This window comes from Carassius gibelio, chromosome A25, assembly GCF_023724105.1.
Source record: "Carassius gibelio isolate Cgi1373 ecotype wild population from Czech Republic chromosome A25, carGib1.2-hapl.c, whole genome shotgun sequence".
NCBI classification, from domain to species: Eukaryota; Metazoa; Chordata; class Actinopteri; order Cypriniformes; family Cyprinidae; genus Carassius; species Carassius gibelio.
Window position 1 is genome coordinate 15667848 of NC_068395.1, and position 21099 is coordinate 15688946.

The 21099-nt window shown below is 37.7% G+C and overlaps 2 protein-coding genes across 2 annotated transcripts; one reads left to right on the top strand and one right to left on the bottom strand.

Moving 5' to 3' along the window:
• Positions 1-794: 794 nt before the first annotated feature.
• On the top strand, positions 795-4219 carry nudt7 (nudix (nucleoside diphosphate linked moiety X)-type motif 7). Its single transcript, XM_052543727.1, is given in 7 exon segments — positions 795-830; positions 980-1011; positions 1013-1137; positions 1231-1389; positions 3897-4025; positions 4028-4112; positions 4114-4219. Coding segments are annotated over 7 exon segments (672 nt in total).
• Positions 4220-4904: 685 nt separating this feature from the next.
• si:dkey-234i14.6 (uncharacterized) lies at positions 4905-14357 on the bottom strand. Its single transcript, XM_052544130.1, has 5 exons — positions 13778-14357; positions 10497-10673; positions 7357-7578; positions 7000-7213; positions 4905-5795 (listed from the first exon to the last, which is right to left on the bottom strand). The coding sequence occupies exons 1-5, from the start codon at positions 14234-14236 to the stop codon at positions 5617-5619; spliced, it is 1251 nt and encodes a 416-aa protein (XP_052400090.1). The 5' UTR covers positions 14237-14357; the 3' UTR covers positions 4905-5616.
• Positions 14358-21099: the final 6742 nt, after the last annotated feature.

Consider the following 21099-nt stretch of genomic DNA (forward strand, 5'->3'; position numbering starts at 1 on the left):
GCTCACATGTGCTGTCAGTGCGAACGGTACATCCGGCTTCTCAGCCTCAGATAGGATCTGAGCTGCATGCCTAAGTGGTTTCGACTAGGTCGTATACACCCCTGTACTGATGCACCAGCAATCTAATTGTTATGATATAATCCATCACGCCGTTAAGGACTTGATCATCATAATACTCTGCTTATTCGAGCACCGGCTCAGGCGTTGCATCACAACTACTGATTTATATAATGTTCTTAATTATAGTCTCAATTATTAATTATATCAGTGCTCACAATCATTTCGTTGACATGAAGAAACTTCAACTGGTCTATATATGTGATGGCGCTGATCATCTAGTTGCCGCTCCCCCCTTGACTTAACATGGTTCCGACTAGGTCCTATAGACCTGAGCTTTGTTTAACATGAGCACCAATATCATTGCCGCTCTCATTACGGTTCTGTATGTGAAACTTGACATATTTAGTCGAGCCAGGCTCCATCACTGTGACACAGCAGGATTTAATATGTCCCTATTGCAATGTAGAGTGACCGAATCGAAAGGGAACGCTTTCGGTTACTAACATTACCTCGGTTCCCTGAGATAAGGGAATGAGACATTGCTCTTATTGCTGTGTCACCAAGCTCAGGATCTTAGAATGCCAAGTTGCTTCTGTCAAGATTCTGAATGGATGACGTATAAGCGCTGCCTTTTATAGAGTGGGGGACCCCCGCATATTTTGCACGCTTGAACACCATTGGCCAGTTTCACTGGCCTGATTCAATAAGGCTTCAGTAGTATTTGGAGGAAAGCAATGTCTCATTTTGTCTCAGGGAACCAAGGTTACAAGGTTAGTAACCAAAAGCGTTCTATTTCTGCATGTGGATCCAGAAAAGGTTTCACACAATGAACCAGTGCAGAGCCCAGAGGGCATCATGGGAAGGGCTGAGATAAGTGTAAGCCCCACCACAGAGTGTTGTGAAAGTCTCCTAATTGAAGCTCATTACCACCGTGGTGGATCTGAAGGAGAAAATTAAAGAAATACGACAGCGGCAATGAGTTTCCCAGTTTACCAGCATCTCTTCCTCAGGCGTTGGTGCTCATCCCACTGCTGCTGAGAGACAGACAGCCGCTGCTCTTACTGACAGTCCACTCCATTCACAAGAAACTTCTGAGCTCTTGTGAACTGTCTTGATGTAAAATGTATTTCTGGCACGAGTGTGTGTGTTCAGTGTGGGTCACGGGTGTGTTGCACCTACAGCAGCACGCAGGTGAAGTGTGTTTCCTGGGAAGAAAGCATGAGTCCAGGGACAGAGATCAGGTGCACACCACTCTAAGAGAGACAGAGGAGATCGGCCTTCCTCCTGACAGAGTGCAAGTCATCTTCAAACTCTTACCCACCCTGAACAAGCTTCACTGACACTCTTCTGATATAAAAATATTAATATACATTTATATGTACAATTATAATGCATTATATACATCATTGCAAAATATGCATATATGCAACAAAACCATTATAAATATAAACTTACTGTTTAAAAAAATATTACATGTATTATTTAAATATAATAAATGTTAAATAATTATATAATATAAAATAAAATAATTTTATAATTAAATATAAAATAATAATTATATAATTAAAATACATAATTATATTAGAACACTTCATATACACTTATTTCTGGTGCCTACATGGATTGTCATAAATTATTTTAATATTGTTATGTACAATACCATTCAAAAGTTAGGGAAAAATTGGACACAATAAATTGATCAAAATTGACAGCAAATCAGCTTATTAGAATGATTAGTAGTATTAACTAATGAATACATTATTATTTCTAGTATCTGCTTGTATTTTAATAAATTATTCTAATATATATATATATATATATATATATATATATATAATTTTATTTTTATTTTTTTTAATATATGTTTAATATTTATTTACAATGAAAAAAAAAAAATATATATATATATATATATATATATATATATATATATATATGTGTGTGTGTGTGTGTGTGTGTGTGTTCTGGCGCACTATGGCTGCCGTCGCATCATCCAGGTGAATGCTGCACACTGGTGGTGGATGAGGAGATACCTCCTGACTATGTAAAGCGCTTTGAGTGCCTAGAAGAGCGCTATATAAATGAAAGAATTATATATATACAGTATTGTTCAAAATAATAGCAGTACAATGTGACTAACCAGAATAATCAAGGTTTTTCGTATATTTTTTTATTGCTACGTGGCAAACAAGTTACCAGTAGGTTCAGTAGATTCTCAGAAAACAAATGAGACCCAGCATTCATGATATGCACGCTCTTAAGGCTGTGCAATTGGGCAATTAGTAGAATTAGTTGAAAGGGGTGTGTTCAAAAAAATAGCAGTGTGGCATTCAATCACTGAGGTCATCAATTTTGCGAAGAAACAGGTGTGAATCAGGTGGCCCCTATTTAAGGATGAAGCCAACACTTGTTGAACATGCATTTGAAAGCTGAGGAAAATGGGTCGTTCAAGACATTGTTCAGAAGAACAGCGTACTTTGATTAAAAAGTTGATTAGAGAGGGGAAAACCTATAAAGAGGTGCAAAAAATGATAGGCTGTTCAGCTAAAATGATCTCCAATGCCTTAAAATGGAGAGCAAAACCAGAGAGACGTGGAAGAAAACGGAAGACAACCATCAAAATGGATAGAAGAATAACCAGAATGGCAAAGGCTCAGCCAATGATCACCTCCAGGATGATCAAAGACAGTCTGGAGTTACCTGTAAGTACTGTGACAGTTAGAAGACGTCTGTGTGAAGCTAATCTATTTTCAAGAATCCCCCGCAAAGTCCCTCTGTTAAAAAAAAGGCATGTGCAGAAGAGGTTACAATTTGCCAAAGAACACATCAACTGGCCTAAAGAGAAATGGAGGAACATTTTGTGGACTGATGAGAGTAAAATTGTTCTTTTTGGGTCCAAGGGCCACAGGCAGTTTGTGAGACGACCCCCAAACTCTGAATTCAAGCCACAGTACACAGTGAAGACAGTGAAGCATGGAGGTGCAAGCATCATGATATGGGCATGTTTCTCCTACTATGGTGTTGGGCCTATTTATCACATACCAGGGATCATGGATCAGTTTGCATATGTTAAAATACTTGAAGAGGTCATGTTGCCCTATGCTGAAGAGGACATGCCCTTGAAATGGTTGTTTCAACAAGACAATGACCCAAAACACACTAGTAAACGGGCAAAGTCTTGGTTCCAAACCAACAAAATTAATGTTATGGAGTGGCCAGCCCAATCTCCAGACCTTAATCCAATTGAGAACTTGTGGGGTGATATCAAAAATGCTGTTTCTGAAGCAAAACCAAGAAATGTGAATGAATTGTGGAATGTTGTTAAAGAATCATGGAGTGGAATAACAGCTGAGAGGTGCCACAAGTTGGTTGACTCCATGCCACACAGATGTCAAGCAGTTTTAAAAAACTGTGGTCATACAACTAAATATTAGTTTAGTGATTCACAGGATTGCTAAATCCCAGAAAAAAAAAAATGTTTGTACAAAATAGTTTTGAGTTTGTACAGTCAAAGGTAGACACTGCTATTTTTTTGAACACACCCCTTTCAACTAATTGCCCAATTGCACAGCCTTAAGAGCGTGCATATCATGAATGCTGGGTCTTGTTTGTTTTCTGACAATCTACTGAACCTACTGGTAACTTGTTTGCCATGTAGCAATAAAAAATATACTAAAAACCTTGATTATTCTGGTTAGTCACATTGTACTGCTATTATTTTGAACAATACTGTATATATATATATATATATATATATATATATATATATATATATATATACACACACACACACTAATGGTCTGCTTTGGCCAGTTATAACATCTCAAAGTTTCCACAGACTGGTCTTCTGATCACTCCGGTTGTGACTTTCATCGAGGACTCCTTCAGAGCGTGTCCAAACACAGACGAGGTGAGAGGGGTGTTCACTCTTCCTCTATGGTTTTTCACTAAAGAGGTGGATCACTCTGCTATCCTGTGCCCAGCGTCTTCAGCCCGACCCACTGCTTCATGTACACTGACCCCAGCACAGACAGCTTCCTTCAGATCTGGGGTCACTATCACTGTGCTGGCCCTTGAAAAGAAACCTGAGTTTGAGGTCGGCATTAACTTGGAAAATCCAGTTTCTTGGTTTAAAGACATGCTGAACCACAGTTTATGAAAGACACTTTAGATTCAGTGTTAGTGATCATACAAGGGGAAATGATTTACTGTGATTCAGTTGAAGAGGTACTACAAAGTCAGTTGGAAAACATTTCATATGAAATGTTGAAATGACATTTAATGACAGTAAGATCCTGCGTTTGACAGGTAGTGGATAAATGTGTTAGGACATATGTATTAAAACATGAAATAATAGTAGATTTAAATACAGCCCACACAGTTTTAATAAAAGTTTAAGTTGATGTACTCAAACTGAAATATAAATAAATAAAAAACAAATCAAATAAACTTAAAAGTAAAATGTAAACTGAAAATATAAAAACAAAATCTACTAGTAATAGTATATAGAAAATACTAAAATAACACCATGCATTCAATTATTTAGTTATTTTCTTTTTCTTTTTTACCAAACTTGTATTTATTTCATATCTAATTTAATAATTGAATTCATCATTTCATGAGCCCAATCCACATTAGACATTTCTCCATTTGACCACTAGAGGTCCTCATCGCCTGACTTCTGACTGTGTGAGGGTTCAGGAAAACATTTCCATTGTTCAACTATTTGAAATAAAATGTGTGAGTTTTCTTTGGTCTTAGTTTTAGTTTTAGTTTACTATAATAACCCTGATCCAAATGAACAAAATACTCAAGTATATACTTGAATGAGAAAGAATGCAGGATTAGAATGCAAACACTTTATTTTATTAACAAATATCACAAAATAAATACACATCTTCAGGTTTCTATGTAATATGAACCGAATGTAGTTCTGCCAGGCACTTCACTTCTATTGATCTGACGAGTCGTTCATTTTTATTTGATTGTTGATTAATTTCTTTCCGGTGATGCTGTCTGTTAGTGATTCACAGAAACATGCTGAAAATCGTAGTTTTTGCTAGTATAGTGCAGCAACGTATGTCTGACTTGTGTGTCCTATAGCAGACTCTGATGAGTAAGAGCGAGATATACTGTACATCAACAGGTTTTATCATCTGAACAGATGTGTCCATTCACAGACAGTGAGGATCTATGAGAAACACTTCCTGACACTAAACTGATGCTAAAACAAATTGTCATTTTGGGGTGCACTGTTCCTTTAAGGCTAACACTGTACTGATTAGTGACACTTGCACTTGCTTTGATATTTTATTATGTAATGCAGTGGCTTGTCAAGATGTTTAAACTACTCAAAAACACAATGTACCAATTTTACACTCACATTACACCAATGAACGTTTTCCCTCACAAATTAAATGCTAATGTACAAACGTCGGTAACTCTAAGGTGCACTGAATATTCAACATTCCAAAAACAGATCCTGATTCTGTAAGCATTACGTGTTACAGTTTATGACTCACCTCAGAACACACACACACACACACACGCTCAGGGTCATTCAAACACAGCCGAGGCCAGTCCGCTCTTCCTGAACGTCTCTGCCACGTGTCTGGAGTGCTGGATTTTGGCCGAGAGCGCCTCGAACACGTCGTTCTGGTCCAGTGCTGTGGCCGTTCTGTAGATGAACATTCCCAGAGACTCCAGTCCTCTCATGCCCAGATTCACACCACAACCTTACACACAATCAACAAACACACATGTATATTATAGGTAACAACCAATAGTGTGGAATACAATTGCTTGTGATCTGAAATTGAAATATGTTGTTAGCAGCCATACAGTGCTACTGATTCAAATATATATGCAGGTCAGTCTCATTTAGTGTATTACAATTATGATTACTATTTTAATTTATTTAAGAAATTAAAAGTCCAGAATCATTTAAACTCTGTCACAGTATCATTCAGTATTAGTATGCCTTGTAATAAATTACATTTGTCAATAAAAATATTGTGTATCACAATGTGTGTGTGTGTGTGTGTGTGTGTGTGTGTGTACATGTATGTGTATATATACATATATGTGTGTGTGTGTCTGTAAAACTATAATTTTTTTTCCCAAGCGTTTAACTATTAAGTTTGACAGAGAGAAATAGATAAAGGTTGAAAATTAAACTAAAAATTACTAAATAAAATGATTATTATTATTATTAGTTGTTAATACAAAATATTAAACTCAACATTTATGTGCTTTACGCCTAGAACAATATTGTATAATAAAACAAATTTGATCAGTATGTTTTTTCCCAAAACAGAGTGGAACTTTTAAGCTTGAAAAAGTCCAAAAATGTCAAATTAAATTACATTTTACTAAAGAAAATTGTGTGATTTAATAATAAGATTGTATTATTAATGTTATTGTACAAAAAAAGTGTCACAGCATAACAGGGTTGAACAGACAGACAGACAAATTTTGGAAATTAAATCATTCTAGAAACAAAAATACATATTTTAAATAAATCTTTATAAAATGAATTTTGGCTTTTTTTTTTGTATTACACATTTTTTTTTTTTCAAAGTTTTACTTCATCTAAATTTGTAGCTGTAAATATATGTAAAGTTATAAATATGAATATCCATAACCACAAGTATAAGGGGACATTCACACCGAATGCATTTTTCCAGTTATAAATGTGAGACACGGAAGAGTAGAAGAGGAGGAAAGAAAAAAAAAAGTGTAAAAAAACAAGTGTAAAGATGCGTTTTTTTTAAATGCTTTGTTTTGAGAACAGTGTGTGATGCGTGAGATGCTGCATCAGAAACAAGACGTGAACTCAACATCCATCCAGTGCATGTTTACATAGAAAATGACGTGCAATAAAATAGAAAACCCTGAAAGTAACTGTATTTGGTCTAGAAGCATTCAGGTGATGCTCACCAGTGTCGAAGTTGAGCACTCGTGCAGCTTCTCCTTCCACAGTCACGGCGACGTCGTCTCCCTCGATGTAAGCGGCGCTGACGCGTCTGTAGGACAGCATGATCTGGAACAGCTTGCGGCTGCACTGCATGTGGTGCAGCGTGAGCTCACTCAGACGCGGCTCGATGTCGGTCTTATACGCGTTGAACGACTGGTGGAAGATGTTCTTCATGATCTGAGACAACAGAGAGGAAAGTTCAGTCTCTGACCCTACAAGGGAGATTAAGTGTTTGAGACGATATAAACAATCACACAACCAAAACTTTAAAGTTGAGTTCATGAGTCTAACAGATGCGTGCTTGGATTGAGACGTCTTACTGAAGAGTTGGCCGTGTGGCGCAGGAAATGCATCATTTTGGAGTCTGCGTCTGAAGTGCAGGCCAGAGCCATGCAGCGGTTCCTGAACGTCCCGTAGATCTTCAGGTGGAATCCAGGCTTCGCTGCCGGCTGAGAGGAGCTGCGTGATTCCTTCACAGTGTCGATCCCGTATGCCGACAGATCAAAATACAAACTATGTGCACGGATCTCTGGTGTAGGGACCTAGAAAGCAGAAAACGATCAAATCATTATTGCCTTGCTTATGTATGAAGTACATGTCACTACATCTGGACCAGTATTCCATGAAAAGTACACGGACTACTGAATATTCCTAAATGGAATCAAGAGGCTTTTATTTTAAAATCTGTATGTAATTGACTTTATTAAATCAATGAAAACATGCAATGTGAAGACGGAATTTCTTAAAGGTACAGCAGCAAAAATCCCACCCATCATTTCAGCGTCTACATCAACTGTTTATGCAGCTCTTGTTCAAATACTAAGGTTGATTTATAAGTATTTTGCTAATCTTTTTACAACCATTTAGCATTAAACATTTGTTCGACATTTTTTCAACATTGAGACTACATCCAACATTACTTCAACCACATTTCAATGTTGAAGGAACATCAGATGCCTGCTAAGATGGCCTGTTCAATCATAAAACCCAAAATATACTAGATTTTATACATGTACGCTAGTATACAGTCGAATCTTAGCCTTTTAAAGATTAATTCATTTGATAGCTTGAGCGACTCAAATTACGACGTTTCATATCAGCTAAGGCCTGGTTCACACGGGACGATTTAAAAATTGTCGGCCGGTTTTCCAGACCTGAGAGACCCCACACACGGCCCTAAAAAAATCACGGGTCTAGCAGTTTTGGTCGTTCAGTGTGTGGTGTGCAGCCACACGGCAATATCAACACATCACACACAAACCGATTTGACTGCCGAGCATTCCCAGGTCAGACGGGAAATCTCGCAAAATCCCTCGAGATCAAACGTGACTTCAGAGTAAGCAATCATGGCGGACGAAGAGGATGTTGTGGCCATAGTGTGTGCTTTGTTTTTAATGGAAAAAAAAAACATAAGAAAAACAAGAAAAGGCAATGGTCAAAGAGGTGGAGACAACGCGAGCATGGACTATACTTGCTACATCATGATATGGAGGAAAGTTGTTGTTTTATCTCATAGAAATGTTGTTACATACTACACAGATTAATAACCGTTGAAATAAACGTTCATATATTCGTTTCCATGTACTCTGGTGGACTGCAGTTATGGATGTAGTTATGCCCATCGACTTTATTTGAATTTGTTATATTATATACGCCGGCTGTTTTGATTTTGTTTCCCGGTATTTCCTCACCGCCTCGCTACCTCACTTTTTGATTGGCTACACGCTACAGTCCACAGGCTGCTTGATTGTTTGTCCTCGGGGGACACCACACACGAGAAGAAATAGGGCCAAATAAATCCAACATGTTGGATATCCCCGATTTGAGATCGGAGCGGTCCCGACATTCTTCCGAGCAGAGGAGAGCAGTCTTAACACACCACACATGGCAGGAATATTTGATCAGATTATTTTACGATAATCGGAGCATCCTAAGATTGTCGGAAGGGGTGAATCGGGGCTAAAATCGGCCTAATTATCCTGCCGTGTGAACCAGCCTTAAGTGTCTGCGCTTCTCTCCAAAAGTTATGAGCGATCTCAAAATATGAGAAAATATTTTGAAGAATGGTGGTAACCAAAAAATATCTGGTTCCCATTAACTTCCATTATATATTTTTGACCACACAATGGGAGTCAGTGGGAACCAGAAACTGTTTGGTTAACAACATTCTTCAAAATATTTTCTTTCGCCTTCAACAGAAGAAAGACATAGAAGTTTTTAAAGACACAAGGGTGAGTTAAATATCGCAAAATTTTCATTTTTGTGTGAACTGTCCCTTTAAATCTCACAGAGAGAGTGAAAACTGGTATCAACTGGTACTGAAGTCAAAAATCCTCAATATTCAGAGCCAATTAGGCTGAAACCCTGCTTATCTCTGAACCTTATCAAGGTTGCTAAAGCTTGTTTGATGAATAACTGTATACATAACACAGAGTAATGAAACAGGCTGTCAGGGATGCTAGCTGACCTTGGTTATCTGCGGTAGCTAAACACTCTCTACCATCTGCTCAAACAAAAAGCCCATTAACTAAGGAGAAAGAGAGAAAAATCAATTATACAAACTGTCATTCTAAACCTGTGTCAAAACAATCAGATTACAGACAGGATCACTCTTCCTCATAACATGTGCTAGCCTCACCTGCATAATCAGTGTTTGTTGCTGGCAGAAACAGACTCTATTATTATTCAGAATGGCTTCATTTCCTAACCCATATTCATAAAATGAATCAGCCCAGTAGGACCCTGATGACCTCATGACCACAGAGCGCTCGGACAAACACTATTCATTTTCAAGAACACAAATGAGAGGTTTCTGAGAAAAATAGCATGGGAAGAGGGAAAAGGTTGCTACTGAGATATAATGGTGTGATTTAAGGAGAAAGAAAGAAAAGTGCACATGCACTGCAAAGGGCCGTTCACACATGATCAGTAACAGCGTCAGGTATGTTAGGGATGACCAGAATCGATAACAGAAACAAGCAGATGTCAAGGCTGGCAGCAGAGAATCAGAGTCAGTATAAACAATCCAAAAGGTCAGGTGCGGAAGGAACAAATACAAGGAAAAATGGAGTTATGAATGAGTCCTGAGTGGAGTGCCCTGCTGAAGTTCATGGGCACTCGAGCTGACGATCGTGACATATAGAATATAGAAAAGAGTCTGGCTTTTTTATTCAATTAAATTTTACATTGATTTTTATTCAGTATAACCTTGACTAGTCATGCTTAATTGTATTGAATGGGCACTTGAAGTGTTTCAAATGTTAAAAGTGTTTTTTGTTTGTTTGTTTTTTAGCTGTAGCAGATAATATGATATAATAAAAGTCCCATTGACTGCGCATTTATCATCTTGTCAAGCTACTAATAGACATGTAGCAACAAAGCAAGGAAACTCCAATTTTGATTTCATGGGCCTTCTGAAAAAACTTTTAAAGACTTGCATATAAGCATGTATGTAACTCACCTGCCTCTGGTCCGGTCTTTCTATAGTAGCATTGGCGCCATAAGCACGACATGATTCCACGATGTAATCAGAGCTGATGCCCAGCACAGAGCAGGAGTCTCCACACGAACCGTCAGCAACTACAATCACCCGCGGCCATTCACCCCTCGGCATCTTCCTCAGGTACTCCTCACTAAACTACAGGATCACAGCGAGAGAAAACACTGAGTGCAGCCAGTAATTTCAGATTCCAAATCAAATGATTCTTTGATTCGAATAAGAATGTTCTTTTAAGGGAATCAAAAACATTCAGCATGGTCAGCACAGTCTGATCCCCAAACTAATGATTCTGATCCAGTTCGTTTTATTATATAGTCTAATGCTCTACTCTGTTATAGTTGTTTTAAGTAAGCACGGTCAGAGCTGTCTGATTCCCTAAACATGACTCTGAACCAGTCCTTTTTAGCGAATCAAAACATGGAGTGTTTAATTTCCAAGTGAACAACTAAATTAACATCAAATTAAACTAAATTAAATCCAAACAATTAACATGCATGGTCCAATGATTGAACAAATATCCATTATAAATAATACAAAAAAGTAATGCTTACAAAATACATACATTGTTTAGTAGTAAATCATCATTATGTAGGACCAAGTATTGGATTGGATAAGTATTGGATTGATAATGGCCTTTATGCCATTAAGCCAACACACTTCTCAACAAAAAAATGTGTTTAACCTGCATAGATAAAAGTATCAATCATTTATTTGCATAGACAGCAACAAGTAAGGACTGTAATTTGTCACCGGCAGTGTGTGCTCCTCCGAGCAGAAGGACATATTCATTAAACCAGACTGACAGCTTGTCACCCAGAATAGCTCTAAATGAAATGAAACTCAAGTCTGGTTTGGTTTATTGGATGTGAGCGTCTAGATACATCAGAGACCTGGCATAAACAGACAGGCCTGAGAGTCCAAGGCCAGAGAAATCCATTTACACTGGAACACTTACCTCACAGTACATGACTGCATCTGACATACTGCACAACATTTACTGTATAATGGCTAGTATTACAAAATAATATGTGAAATGGTACAAAATATGGAAAAATAAGCATGTCAGAAGTATGCTGCATGCTCATCATGCATGTTTTATATATGAAAGACATTCGGTATAATAAGCAGTTTGTACTTTTATTTATATTTAATGTAAAAAAAATAATAATAATTAATAAAATGTATGTCTCTTATATGAGAATAATACAGACGGACTCCTGCAGAGTCAGTTGTTTTAAATGAAATAAAAGCTCAGTCTGATTCTTGAACAATGTACATATTTGTGTGTGTGTGTGTGTGTGTGTGTGTGTGTGTGTGTGTGTGTGTGTGTGTGTGAGTGAAAAATGGAGTTCAGTGTATTAATGTGTGCACTTTTGTCACATGTATGTCACTGCATACTGTTTGTGAAATAATATAGAATGCTACTCCAAGTCCATGAACACCTAAGTATCTCAGGCTGCAGAATAAATACCAAAAGATACTGATTTGTTAATAAAAAATAACAAAAACTTTGGTTCACAAATTGCTTGGCCCTCAGAAGAACACGGCCAAGATAAAATGCCCAAAGTGTCCCAAACAAATGCCTGTCTAGACTGAAAATAAATACATTTCAGCATGCAGCACTCTACAAAAGAAAGAGCACTTTTATAGCAAACAACAAAATACTGCTGGCCTTCACAAAGACCAAAATAAGAGCGACAGAGACAGAAAGAGAGAGAGATCTTCACTGGTTAGCTGTCTGTCGCTTTATGAATGTCTTCTCACTGCACCTGTTTCACATAATCACCTGATCATTAGATGACAGACATCAGGCAATTAGTTAGTTGGCACTAAATGTGTATTTAATGAAACAGTTTGAAATCTGCCATCACAGTCATTTCCTGTAAATCAGAGCCATCTGTCAGAACAGCTCGAAATGCTGTCTCATGGTGATAGGAATTCAGTGCTGCTTGTGTTTTAATTACTGAGGCAATCGCTGCTCTACATTAAAAAATACATCATTTTAAATCTTTAGAGAGGAGAAAGGGCCCATACCTGTGAGCAGAAAACACGTGTCCAGGAAACAGATTTTAATTGCTGAAGGTCATTTTTCTGCAGACGGACAGCAGCTTTATTGAGCTCCTCGACTGTGACTCTGTCTGCTGAGTTAATACTGACTGAACTGTGTCTCTGCTCAGCAAATCTATCAAAAGAAGCACTTCAAGTATATTTGTGATTTCAAAAGCCAGTGGCATCATGCACCATTGTGTATTAGTTTGTATGTTTGTATTTATTTATTTATTCAAGTATATAAGTGATTAAAAATAATAACATATTTTATTTACGCCTTTAAAACGTAAGTGTACACAACTTCATTATTTTTAAAATCATAAAGGTAAATCCACTATTTTAAATATGCTTAAAAGTTGTTTTTGTTGTTGTTGTTGTTGTTGTTTTGGAAGAATACCAAGCATTTCTAAATCATGAATATCATTGTTTTATATAATTAACAATTATATAAAATATAATTGCCTTGTCATAAAACTGGGCCAAACTGGTTATTAGAGAGTGTAAGCTGGTTATTAAGTGATCCCGCTGGTTGTTATATTGTTTAAGCTTGCCTATAGCTAGTTTGAGCTAGTAATTTGTTGATTCAAACTGGTTATTAGTTGGTGTATGTTGGTTATAAACTGGTCCCAGCTGGTCATATACTGTTTAAGTTGGCCATTAGCTAGTTTAATCTCGTTATTGGCTGAGCCAAACTAGGGTGCATTTCCCAAAAGCAACTATGGTCACAAGTTCCAGCGTTAGTAACAGAGCTCAATGGTACTTGCGACCATAGTTAGATAATGATGCTTTTGGGAAACGCACCCCAGGTTATTTGCTGGTCAGAAGATGGTTCAAGCTAATTAATAGCTAGCATGGTGACCAGCTACCATGTTTCAAAAACCAGCGGGACCACCATAACCTGACACGATCAGGTGGTGGTCAGTCCAGCTAATAACCATCAAATAACCAGCTTGGACCAGCTAAAATACTATTACCATGTTACAAAGCACAACAAGTTTTTAATGCATCTTTGTTTTGAAAGCATATGTCAGGACAGGTGTATGAAGAATAATATATATATATATATATATATATATATATATATATATATATATATATATATATATATATATATATATATAATAACTTTAACACGTGGTTCTGATGTATTTGCAAGCAACTCCGTAAGAAACTGTCACTAACACGTGACGTACCTTTGTACCCAATTGGACTTTCACGTCCACCTTTTTCTTCTTCTGCTCCAGGATGCTCAACAAATACTCCTGAAACACTCCGATCTTGGTGAAGAAGTGCTCGTTGTGCCAGCAGCCTTCCATGTTGTCAAAATCCACCCCCAGGTCCAGGAGGAAGCGCACGCTGCGGGGGTCCAGCGCGATCTGCTGCGGTCTGCAGAGCAGCGCGCTCCGGTAGCGCTCATCCAGAAGAGTCAGTTTCAGCACCTTACCGGAGCGGACAGCGACCAGAGCCGCGGTCAGCCCGATCGGACCCGAGCCCACGATCAGAACCGAGATCCGAGCCCGCCACTGGCGGATCCCGTCCAGGCTCACCTTCACCACCGCGTACACCAGCACAGCGAGTAAAGTACTGAGCGCGGTGTCGTACGCCAGCGTCCGGTACTGATCCACGGGGCTCTCCGCGCTCACCGCCACCATGCTGCGATTCCTCGGGGAACTGAAGACAACACGCTTCACTTGTTGAGGAGCTTTGCCATCTCTGGCTGCCACGTTACATGTGTGAGGTGAAGTGAACACTGACACGCTCCCTGCACGAGCAACTCACTCTCTCTCTCTCTCTCTCTCTCTCTCTCTCTCTCTCTCTCTCTCTCTCTCTCTCTCTCTCTCTTCCTCAGAAATCAGTGTACAAATGCGCATCTTTCTGTTTTCTAAGCGCACTGCAGTTTGTTTCGGCTGCGGCTGCCGGTGTCAGAATGTGTGTGTATTAAACGATGGGTTCAACGTGATTTAAAGGAACTTCGGATTTTAAAGGTAGGCCTAATCGTTCAACCTAAAATATAAGTTCATTGGGTTAACTCACCCAACGCACATTATGGCACATTTGCTAACGTTTATCTAAAAGAACAAATATACTAAGCGCGAGTTACCTCAAGATGAATTCGTCATATGTTCTCTCAAGAATGGATGGTTTTTAGAATGAATTCTGTAATATAATATGGTCTGTTAGATTTGAAAATAAGTTAAAGAGATAGTTAACCCCAAAATGAAAATCCTGCCATCCAACCCAAAATATAATATATTTATAATACATAATACATAATACATTTTTATAATTTGATATTTTTGATTAATAAACAGTTTTGGTTGCTTCGATTGCATTAGAAAACACTGATACATTTCTGAATATACATATTTTTATGTCCAAGGAAAGTCATACAGGTTTGGATCATTGGGTCAGTAAATGGTTGCAGAAAGGTTTTTTTTTTTGTTGTTGTTGCTCAAACATCAATTCCAGTTTGAAGCAGCTGTAAGTCGCTATATAAGGACTACACCAGGTCACATTCATGCTGTAGAAAAATAATAACAATCCATCCATCCAGTTGAAGAGAAAAGCGTATGAGGGTTGAAAACCAGTGAAGATCTTAGCCAGCATATACTGGAGCATAACTCATAATTTACAGTCAGTTTTCTCCAAGTATTTATCCCTGTTATTTGTCCCCATAACAGGGTTGAACTTTTTGACAGGTTCCCATATGGTGAGGCCAATATAAGTAAAACTGACAAAGATTACAAGATAAACTTTCCATGTGATCAAAACCACGTTCATGTCACTCTCTGAATATAATGTCATACATTTCAATGCACACAGTGTCACAGCATAACAGGGTTGAACAGAAATTAAGAGACAAACTTTAGGGATAACTAAATGTTTTTGGGAAAACTATGCAAGCATAATATTTCCATTTCAATATAAAATGTCTAATATTCCATTCCAATTCATATATTGCTTAACATTTATTACACACTAAACAGATAATAATAATTTACCGCTCTACCTTCCAAACTGTGTATTGTATTCCGCAGTGTTTACTGTGGTGCAGCGATGGAAAAAGCCATTACAACTGTGAAATCACAGCATCATTGATACCAAATTCCCTTTAAGGCAGTGGTTCTCGACCTCTTTTGACTCCGAGGCCCCTGCATATAACAGTGATACATGATTACAGAGATCTCAAGAACTGTGAGGCAAATTAAAATATTAAATGTCAGATTTTCACTATTATTTACAACAGGATCTGCATTTTCATGAGTTTAAATAAAAGATATTTGCTATAAGAGACATATAATTAACATTTGAGACAGCTGTCAAATTTCTGACAAGCCAAACATGTCTCTGAGTAATATGCCATCTATCTAAGCCTCTAAGACATGTCCAGCACATTTTATTATATTAGTTCCCCCCTCAGGCGCGTTATCACATCTGTCAAATAACTTAGGCTGACTGTCGGCTGGAATATTAGAACAGAAAAACATTGACATAACACAATCATGGACATCAATCACTTTACTGAATATATGAAATAAAAATATATTACCTTTCAAATGAATACCTTTTACTGGTTTTCAAACCCACATTATTATATATAATTCATTCGTTCACTGAAATTCATAAAGATCTGTTCTTTTTTATGTTTGCTCTCAGGTCCACCTGAAGGTGTCTTCCATTCGAGGACTTCCTCTTAGCTACGGTTGCCATGGGCTCCGTCTTTCAGGGTCAGAGCTTTTCTTTAAAGGTGCTTCAAACCAGAAACCATTGAAGGAGGCTCTCCGACTAAAATAGGATTGATTTGAACACTCAAGAGGTTGCAGAAGTTTCCTTATTTGAGAAATGAAAGGCTTGCTGCGTTTTAACGCTATAAGGATCATATAGTGTCTTATGCTAGGACACAAAGCTGCCCTGTCATTTTGATTGCAGATCAATAATAATCACCCAGCAGACTGTGGACAGCTCAATATGCAGCTAAAGATTGATTATATTTTCTAAAGACATAGCAATGTGGCATTTAACTGCATACAATGCAGCACATCTCTAAAAAAAACATTCAGAATCTCTTACAACTGCATATCAGGATCCTAGTAAGCTCCCACAAATCTTATTACAACCACCAAAAACATCTGCAACAACAGTCACATGCTAAAAATTACTTATATCAGCCACATCATAGCAAAAGTGCTGATAGCCACCCTAGCAACCACTTAGTGATGCCCTAGCAACCAACCACTACACTGTAACAACATGGCGGTGAATCTTGCGTAGGCAGACTGTGCTCTTATATTCATCACAACACAGTGACATGGACTAACTTATTAATTTCTCAGTGTGTTTCAGATCACACAGAGACATAATGATGTAGAAGGGTGTAAATGGGCAATAAGGAAATGGTGCGTCTAAGCTCCTTCAGCAAACGCTCGTCTCTCTTCAGGCACCTGGCAACCGCAGAGCTCCAGCAGAACTGATTCATCCGAGGAGACTCCAGGTGTTAATTAACAGCAGAGCAGACGAACAGGACGGTGACGAGCCGGCCAGCTGACATTTGTCATGTCTCTTAGCAACACTATATTACTTCTGTGATAGGTCTGCTGCGCATCTTACTCACACAGAGACAAGTGTTCATTCCATCATAAACAGTCAGGGTTTCGGTTTTATTCTTAGTCAAAATAAGTGATGGTTAGCCAACAATTTTTCTAAATGAAAATGGACTCAATTTGTTTTGCACTATTTATTAGTGTGTTATTCCAAAAAAAAAAAAAAAAAAAAAAAAAAAAAAAAACTATTGTCTTCATAATCTTTTTCAAAATGTAATAACTTGGTTTGCCTCTCAAATTGCTTTCTTTTTCGGCTGATTTGAGTGTGCTTGTTATTAACCCCTTCCTATCCTCCACCTGGCTCCCGGTGAGGTCAAACAAGAGTCTCCACAATAAAAGAAAAAGAAAATAGAGCAACGTTCTCACTCTTAGTATTAATGCTGGTTTGATGTGGTTTTGAGAAGCTTTTATGCTTTTTTTTATTTTAAGTATTATATTTTTCCAAAAGTGAACATAGTTTTAAATATAGTTTAAAATATTTGAATGTATTATAGGTGCTGTAGGGAACTTTTGTAAAAAAAAATATTTTTTACATATTTGTTAAACCTGTCATTATGTCCTGACAGTAAAATCTGTGGAGAAATCAAGCTCCTCTGGCTCCTCCCAGTGTCCTATTGCCATTTGCAGAAACTCCATCACTCCCGGTAAAAAAACAACCATTCAGAGCTGCGGTCCGTAACTTTGTTTGTGTTCAAAATGTAGAAAAATGTATATAATAAGCGAGTACACCATGAATCCATTTTCCAAACCGTGTTTTTGGCTTGTCCTGAATCACTATGGTGCACCTACAATAAGTGTTTATATTCGGACTATTTTAGGTTGCTTCGGGGAAACCGTGGCGGAGTAACCCAGTAACTTTGTGATTCTTCATAGACATAAACAGAGAGAAGTAGTTCCGGCTACGATGTTCTTCCGCAAGACGCACGCAGTTCTGTTATTAACCGCTAGAGCGTCAAACGTTCCCTACCGCAGCTTTAATGCATTAATTAAAGGAATAGTTTTAAAAGTTGTGGATGGATATTGATGTGAGAGACAACAGGATAAAGTCTTATTATGGATTTTGACAAGAAGCTATGGTTTATGGTTAAAAACATGTAATAGAGAACAACCACCTTAGCAAACACCCCCAATGATAGCATCTTATAGCATTTTTATGCTTTCACATCTGTTTTGGGCAATGCTGACTAGAAGCCCAGAGGTACAGTTCATTATAATCACAGATACATTGTCGACAATATCAGCGCTTGTTATCAGCATGAATATCCAGCTCTTAAAGCATGTCACGTAACGTCAGCCTCGGCCCATTACTCATGACTGCAGGTCACATCTAATGGCTGCTAATGAAGACACCATTGTGCCAAGTATTCATTAAAGAAATAGGACGCGGTGTCCTCGGATACTATAGGCCTTTTCACTGAATATACAGAAGAGAGCACTGCGTAACAATGTCAGTCACTAGTACTCCATTCTTAGACATGGGCTCTGTTTCAAAACCTGTCCACTATCAATCAAAACACAGAAGTGGAGAGTTCAAAACTATGCTAGGCTAAGCTACCCGCAAAAAAAAAAACATTGTTTAGAAAAATTAACTAATCATAGGTGCATTGTGGAATTTAATTAGTGCACTTGATAATGTCCACTATGGTTTTAAACACCACTACTAATGGTTGTCCACTTAAAATAGTGCACTACTACACACATCTTGGGATATTTCAGACACAGGCCTTGGCTAATCACACCACAAGTCACATAGCAAAGGTAGCATTCACTGCCATTCACAGATCCCCTCCAGTGGCCTCATGGGATAGAAAAGTGTCCATTAGATGTGCACTTATCATCTTGCCAGACACAGTAGGTTATCTGAGGACTTTTCGCCTGTGAACACAATGAATGCAGACTACTGTTCTCACATGCTGTTTTTGGCCTGAATAGCAGGGAAATATATTTCTAAAGCAGCCATTGTGTGCACCACAGCGACTCTGTACCTTTTGCTATTGCCTGAACACTTTTTATTGTAAGACATGTTGTAAGCAGACACTCAGTTATACACAACACAGCTCTGCTTACGATCTGTTTATTATTCACCGTGTAACACATCGCGCTCTGGATATGGTGTGGAGGACAAGTTTGTGTCACAGATCTAAATCAACATCTGAATCTTTCCCAATGACATTTTAATAGGTTCAAATGCACTTTTGATGTCTTAGCCAGGTCCTAAACCAAACAGCGATGGCTAGCGTAGAGACCATGTTTATCTGAGAACATTATGAGATCACAGGTTACATCGCTGAACTGAATCTGCAGACAAAGCAAGCTGTAGAGCATCTTCAGAGCAGAGCTACAGAAGTCTGCTCCACATATCCATCACACAGCCTCTAGGTCTGGAATGATTTTATTCGGATGCATTAATAAATAAATAAAAATTATAATAATAATAAATGCAATTCATGCATACAATGACTTGAAAACACCTCTTCTACAATTTTTAAATTCTGAATTAAAAAGGGATTTTACAATTTTGTGGGTTGGAATGAAGTAAAAAGGATTATACAACTATGAATTATATAAAGGAAGAAATTCATTAAAAATCATTAAAAGAATAACATTTTTGAAAAGAAAGTCTTTAGAGAGGGTCAATATTGGTGGACAAGAGATAAAACGGCTTTTCCATCTTTTCTGCATATTAAAAATCTGCATCTTTATAGCAGAAATTGAATCACAGCGCCATCTGCTGACTGAAGCTGTGATTATATCAGAGTAAATCATGGAGCTCTTTAGACATTCTACTGTCACATTTCTGTGTGAAACCTCCTTGTTCCTTTAATAAAATAATAAAAAGCTTTTACATTTATGAAATCATGATTTCATTAAAACCAATAACGTTTAAAAATTGAGAAAGTCACACTGTGAGAAATAAAGTCACAATTTTGGGAAATATTGTTAAATATAAGGTCATATTATAGCAAGCTCTGTGTCCAGAAAAAGAGGCCTATTATAGGCCTTAGAGTACCAATCCAATATGCTTGTCAAAAATCCCGACAGTGAAGGGTAAAACCTAAAAGCGTGAGCAGTTGTATCCACCGTAACTTTGCACTGTTCACACAATGGTGAAACAGAAGCAAATTGTGCTGTTTGGTGTTTGGTATAATGTATAATCTATGTTTTTGAATTGTAAAGGAGGGATTAGTTGGCGCCTTTCAGATCCAGCGTTCTGATTGGCCGATGCTGTCAGAGGTGGTTATGGTACCTCTCTGGCATGAGGTCTGTTTGTCCTATACATAATTTACTTTCCAAATTAATTCCAGATTAACCTACATATTTTTCTGAAAATATGAAGACCAATCATTAATGGTAAATGCTGATCATTGACCCATGCATTCATATATACAGTATATACCTTAATAGATAAGGTTGCCTGCATTGTTGTATCACAAACAGCACTCTCTAAATAGATATGAAGAAGGTAAGTCAGTCTGAGGTCATTCACACATATGTCTCAAGAATAAAGGACTGGGATCACGGGGACTGGATCAGTCTTTGATCATCCCTTATTCCTGCCTTCCACAAATGATCTGCTTGAGGGAGAACAAGGCAGTTCCTGCATGGGGGTTTCTGTATGTTAATGCTAATGTTAATGTTAACCCCTTAATCTCCACAAGAGGTAGTTTTGTTTTATCTGATGGCAAAATCATCCTTTGTTGTCCACAAAGTCTGATCTCATTAGAATAAAACATATTGTCTGCTGTCTTCTAGAAAGTCCTACAAAACTGAAGCATCCCAGCAACCCTTAATAACAAAAGGCGTTTAAATATGCATTGTAATTTAAGATTAATTTTAGCTAAGTATGATCAAATTAAAAAAAAGATATCTTCCCTGATAGCACACGTACATCACAGAGACATCTATTTGACGTC

Excerpts from the sequence above, each read along its gene's own strand:
- si:dkey-234i14.6 (XM_052544130.1), bottom strand. The coding sequence starts at position 14,236 with ATGGTGGCGGTGAGCGCGGAGAGCCCCGTGGATCAGTACCGGACGCTG. Across the intron at positions 10,674-13,777 it reads AAGTCCAATTGGGTACAAAG|TTTAGTGAGGAGTACCTGAG; the intron begins GTACGTCACGTG and ends GTGATCCTGTAG. Across the intron at positions 7,579-10,496 it reads AAAGACCGGACCAGAGGCAG|GTCCCTACACCAGAGATCCG; the intron begins GTGAGTTACATA and ends TCTGCTTTCTAG.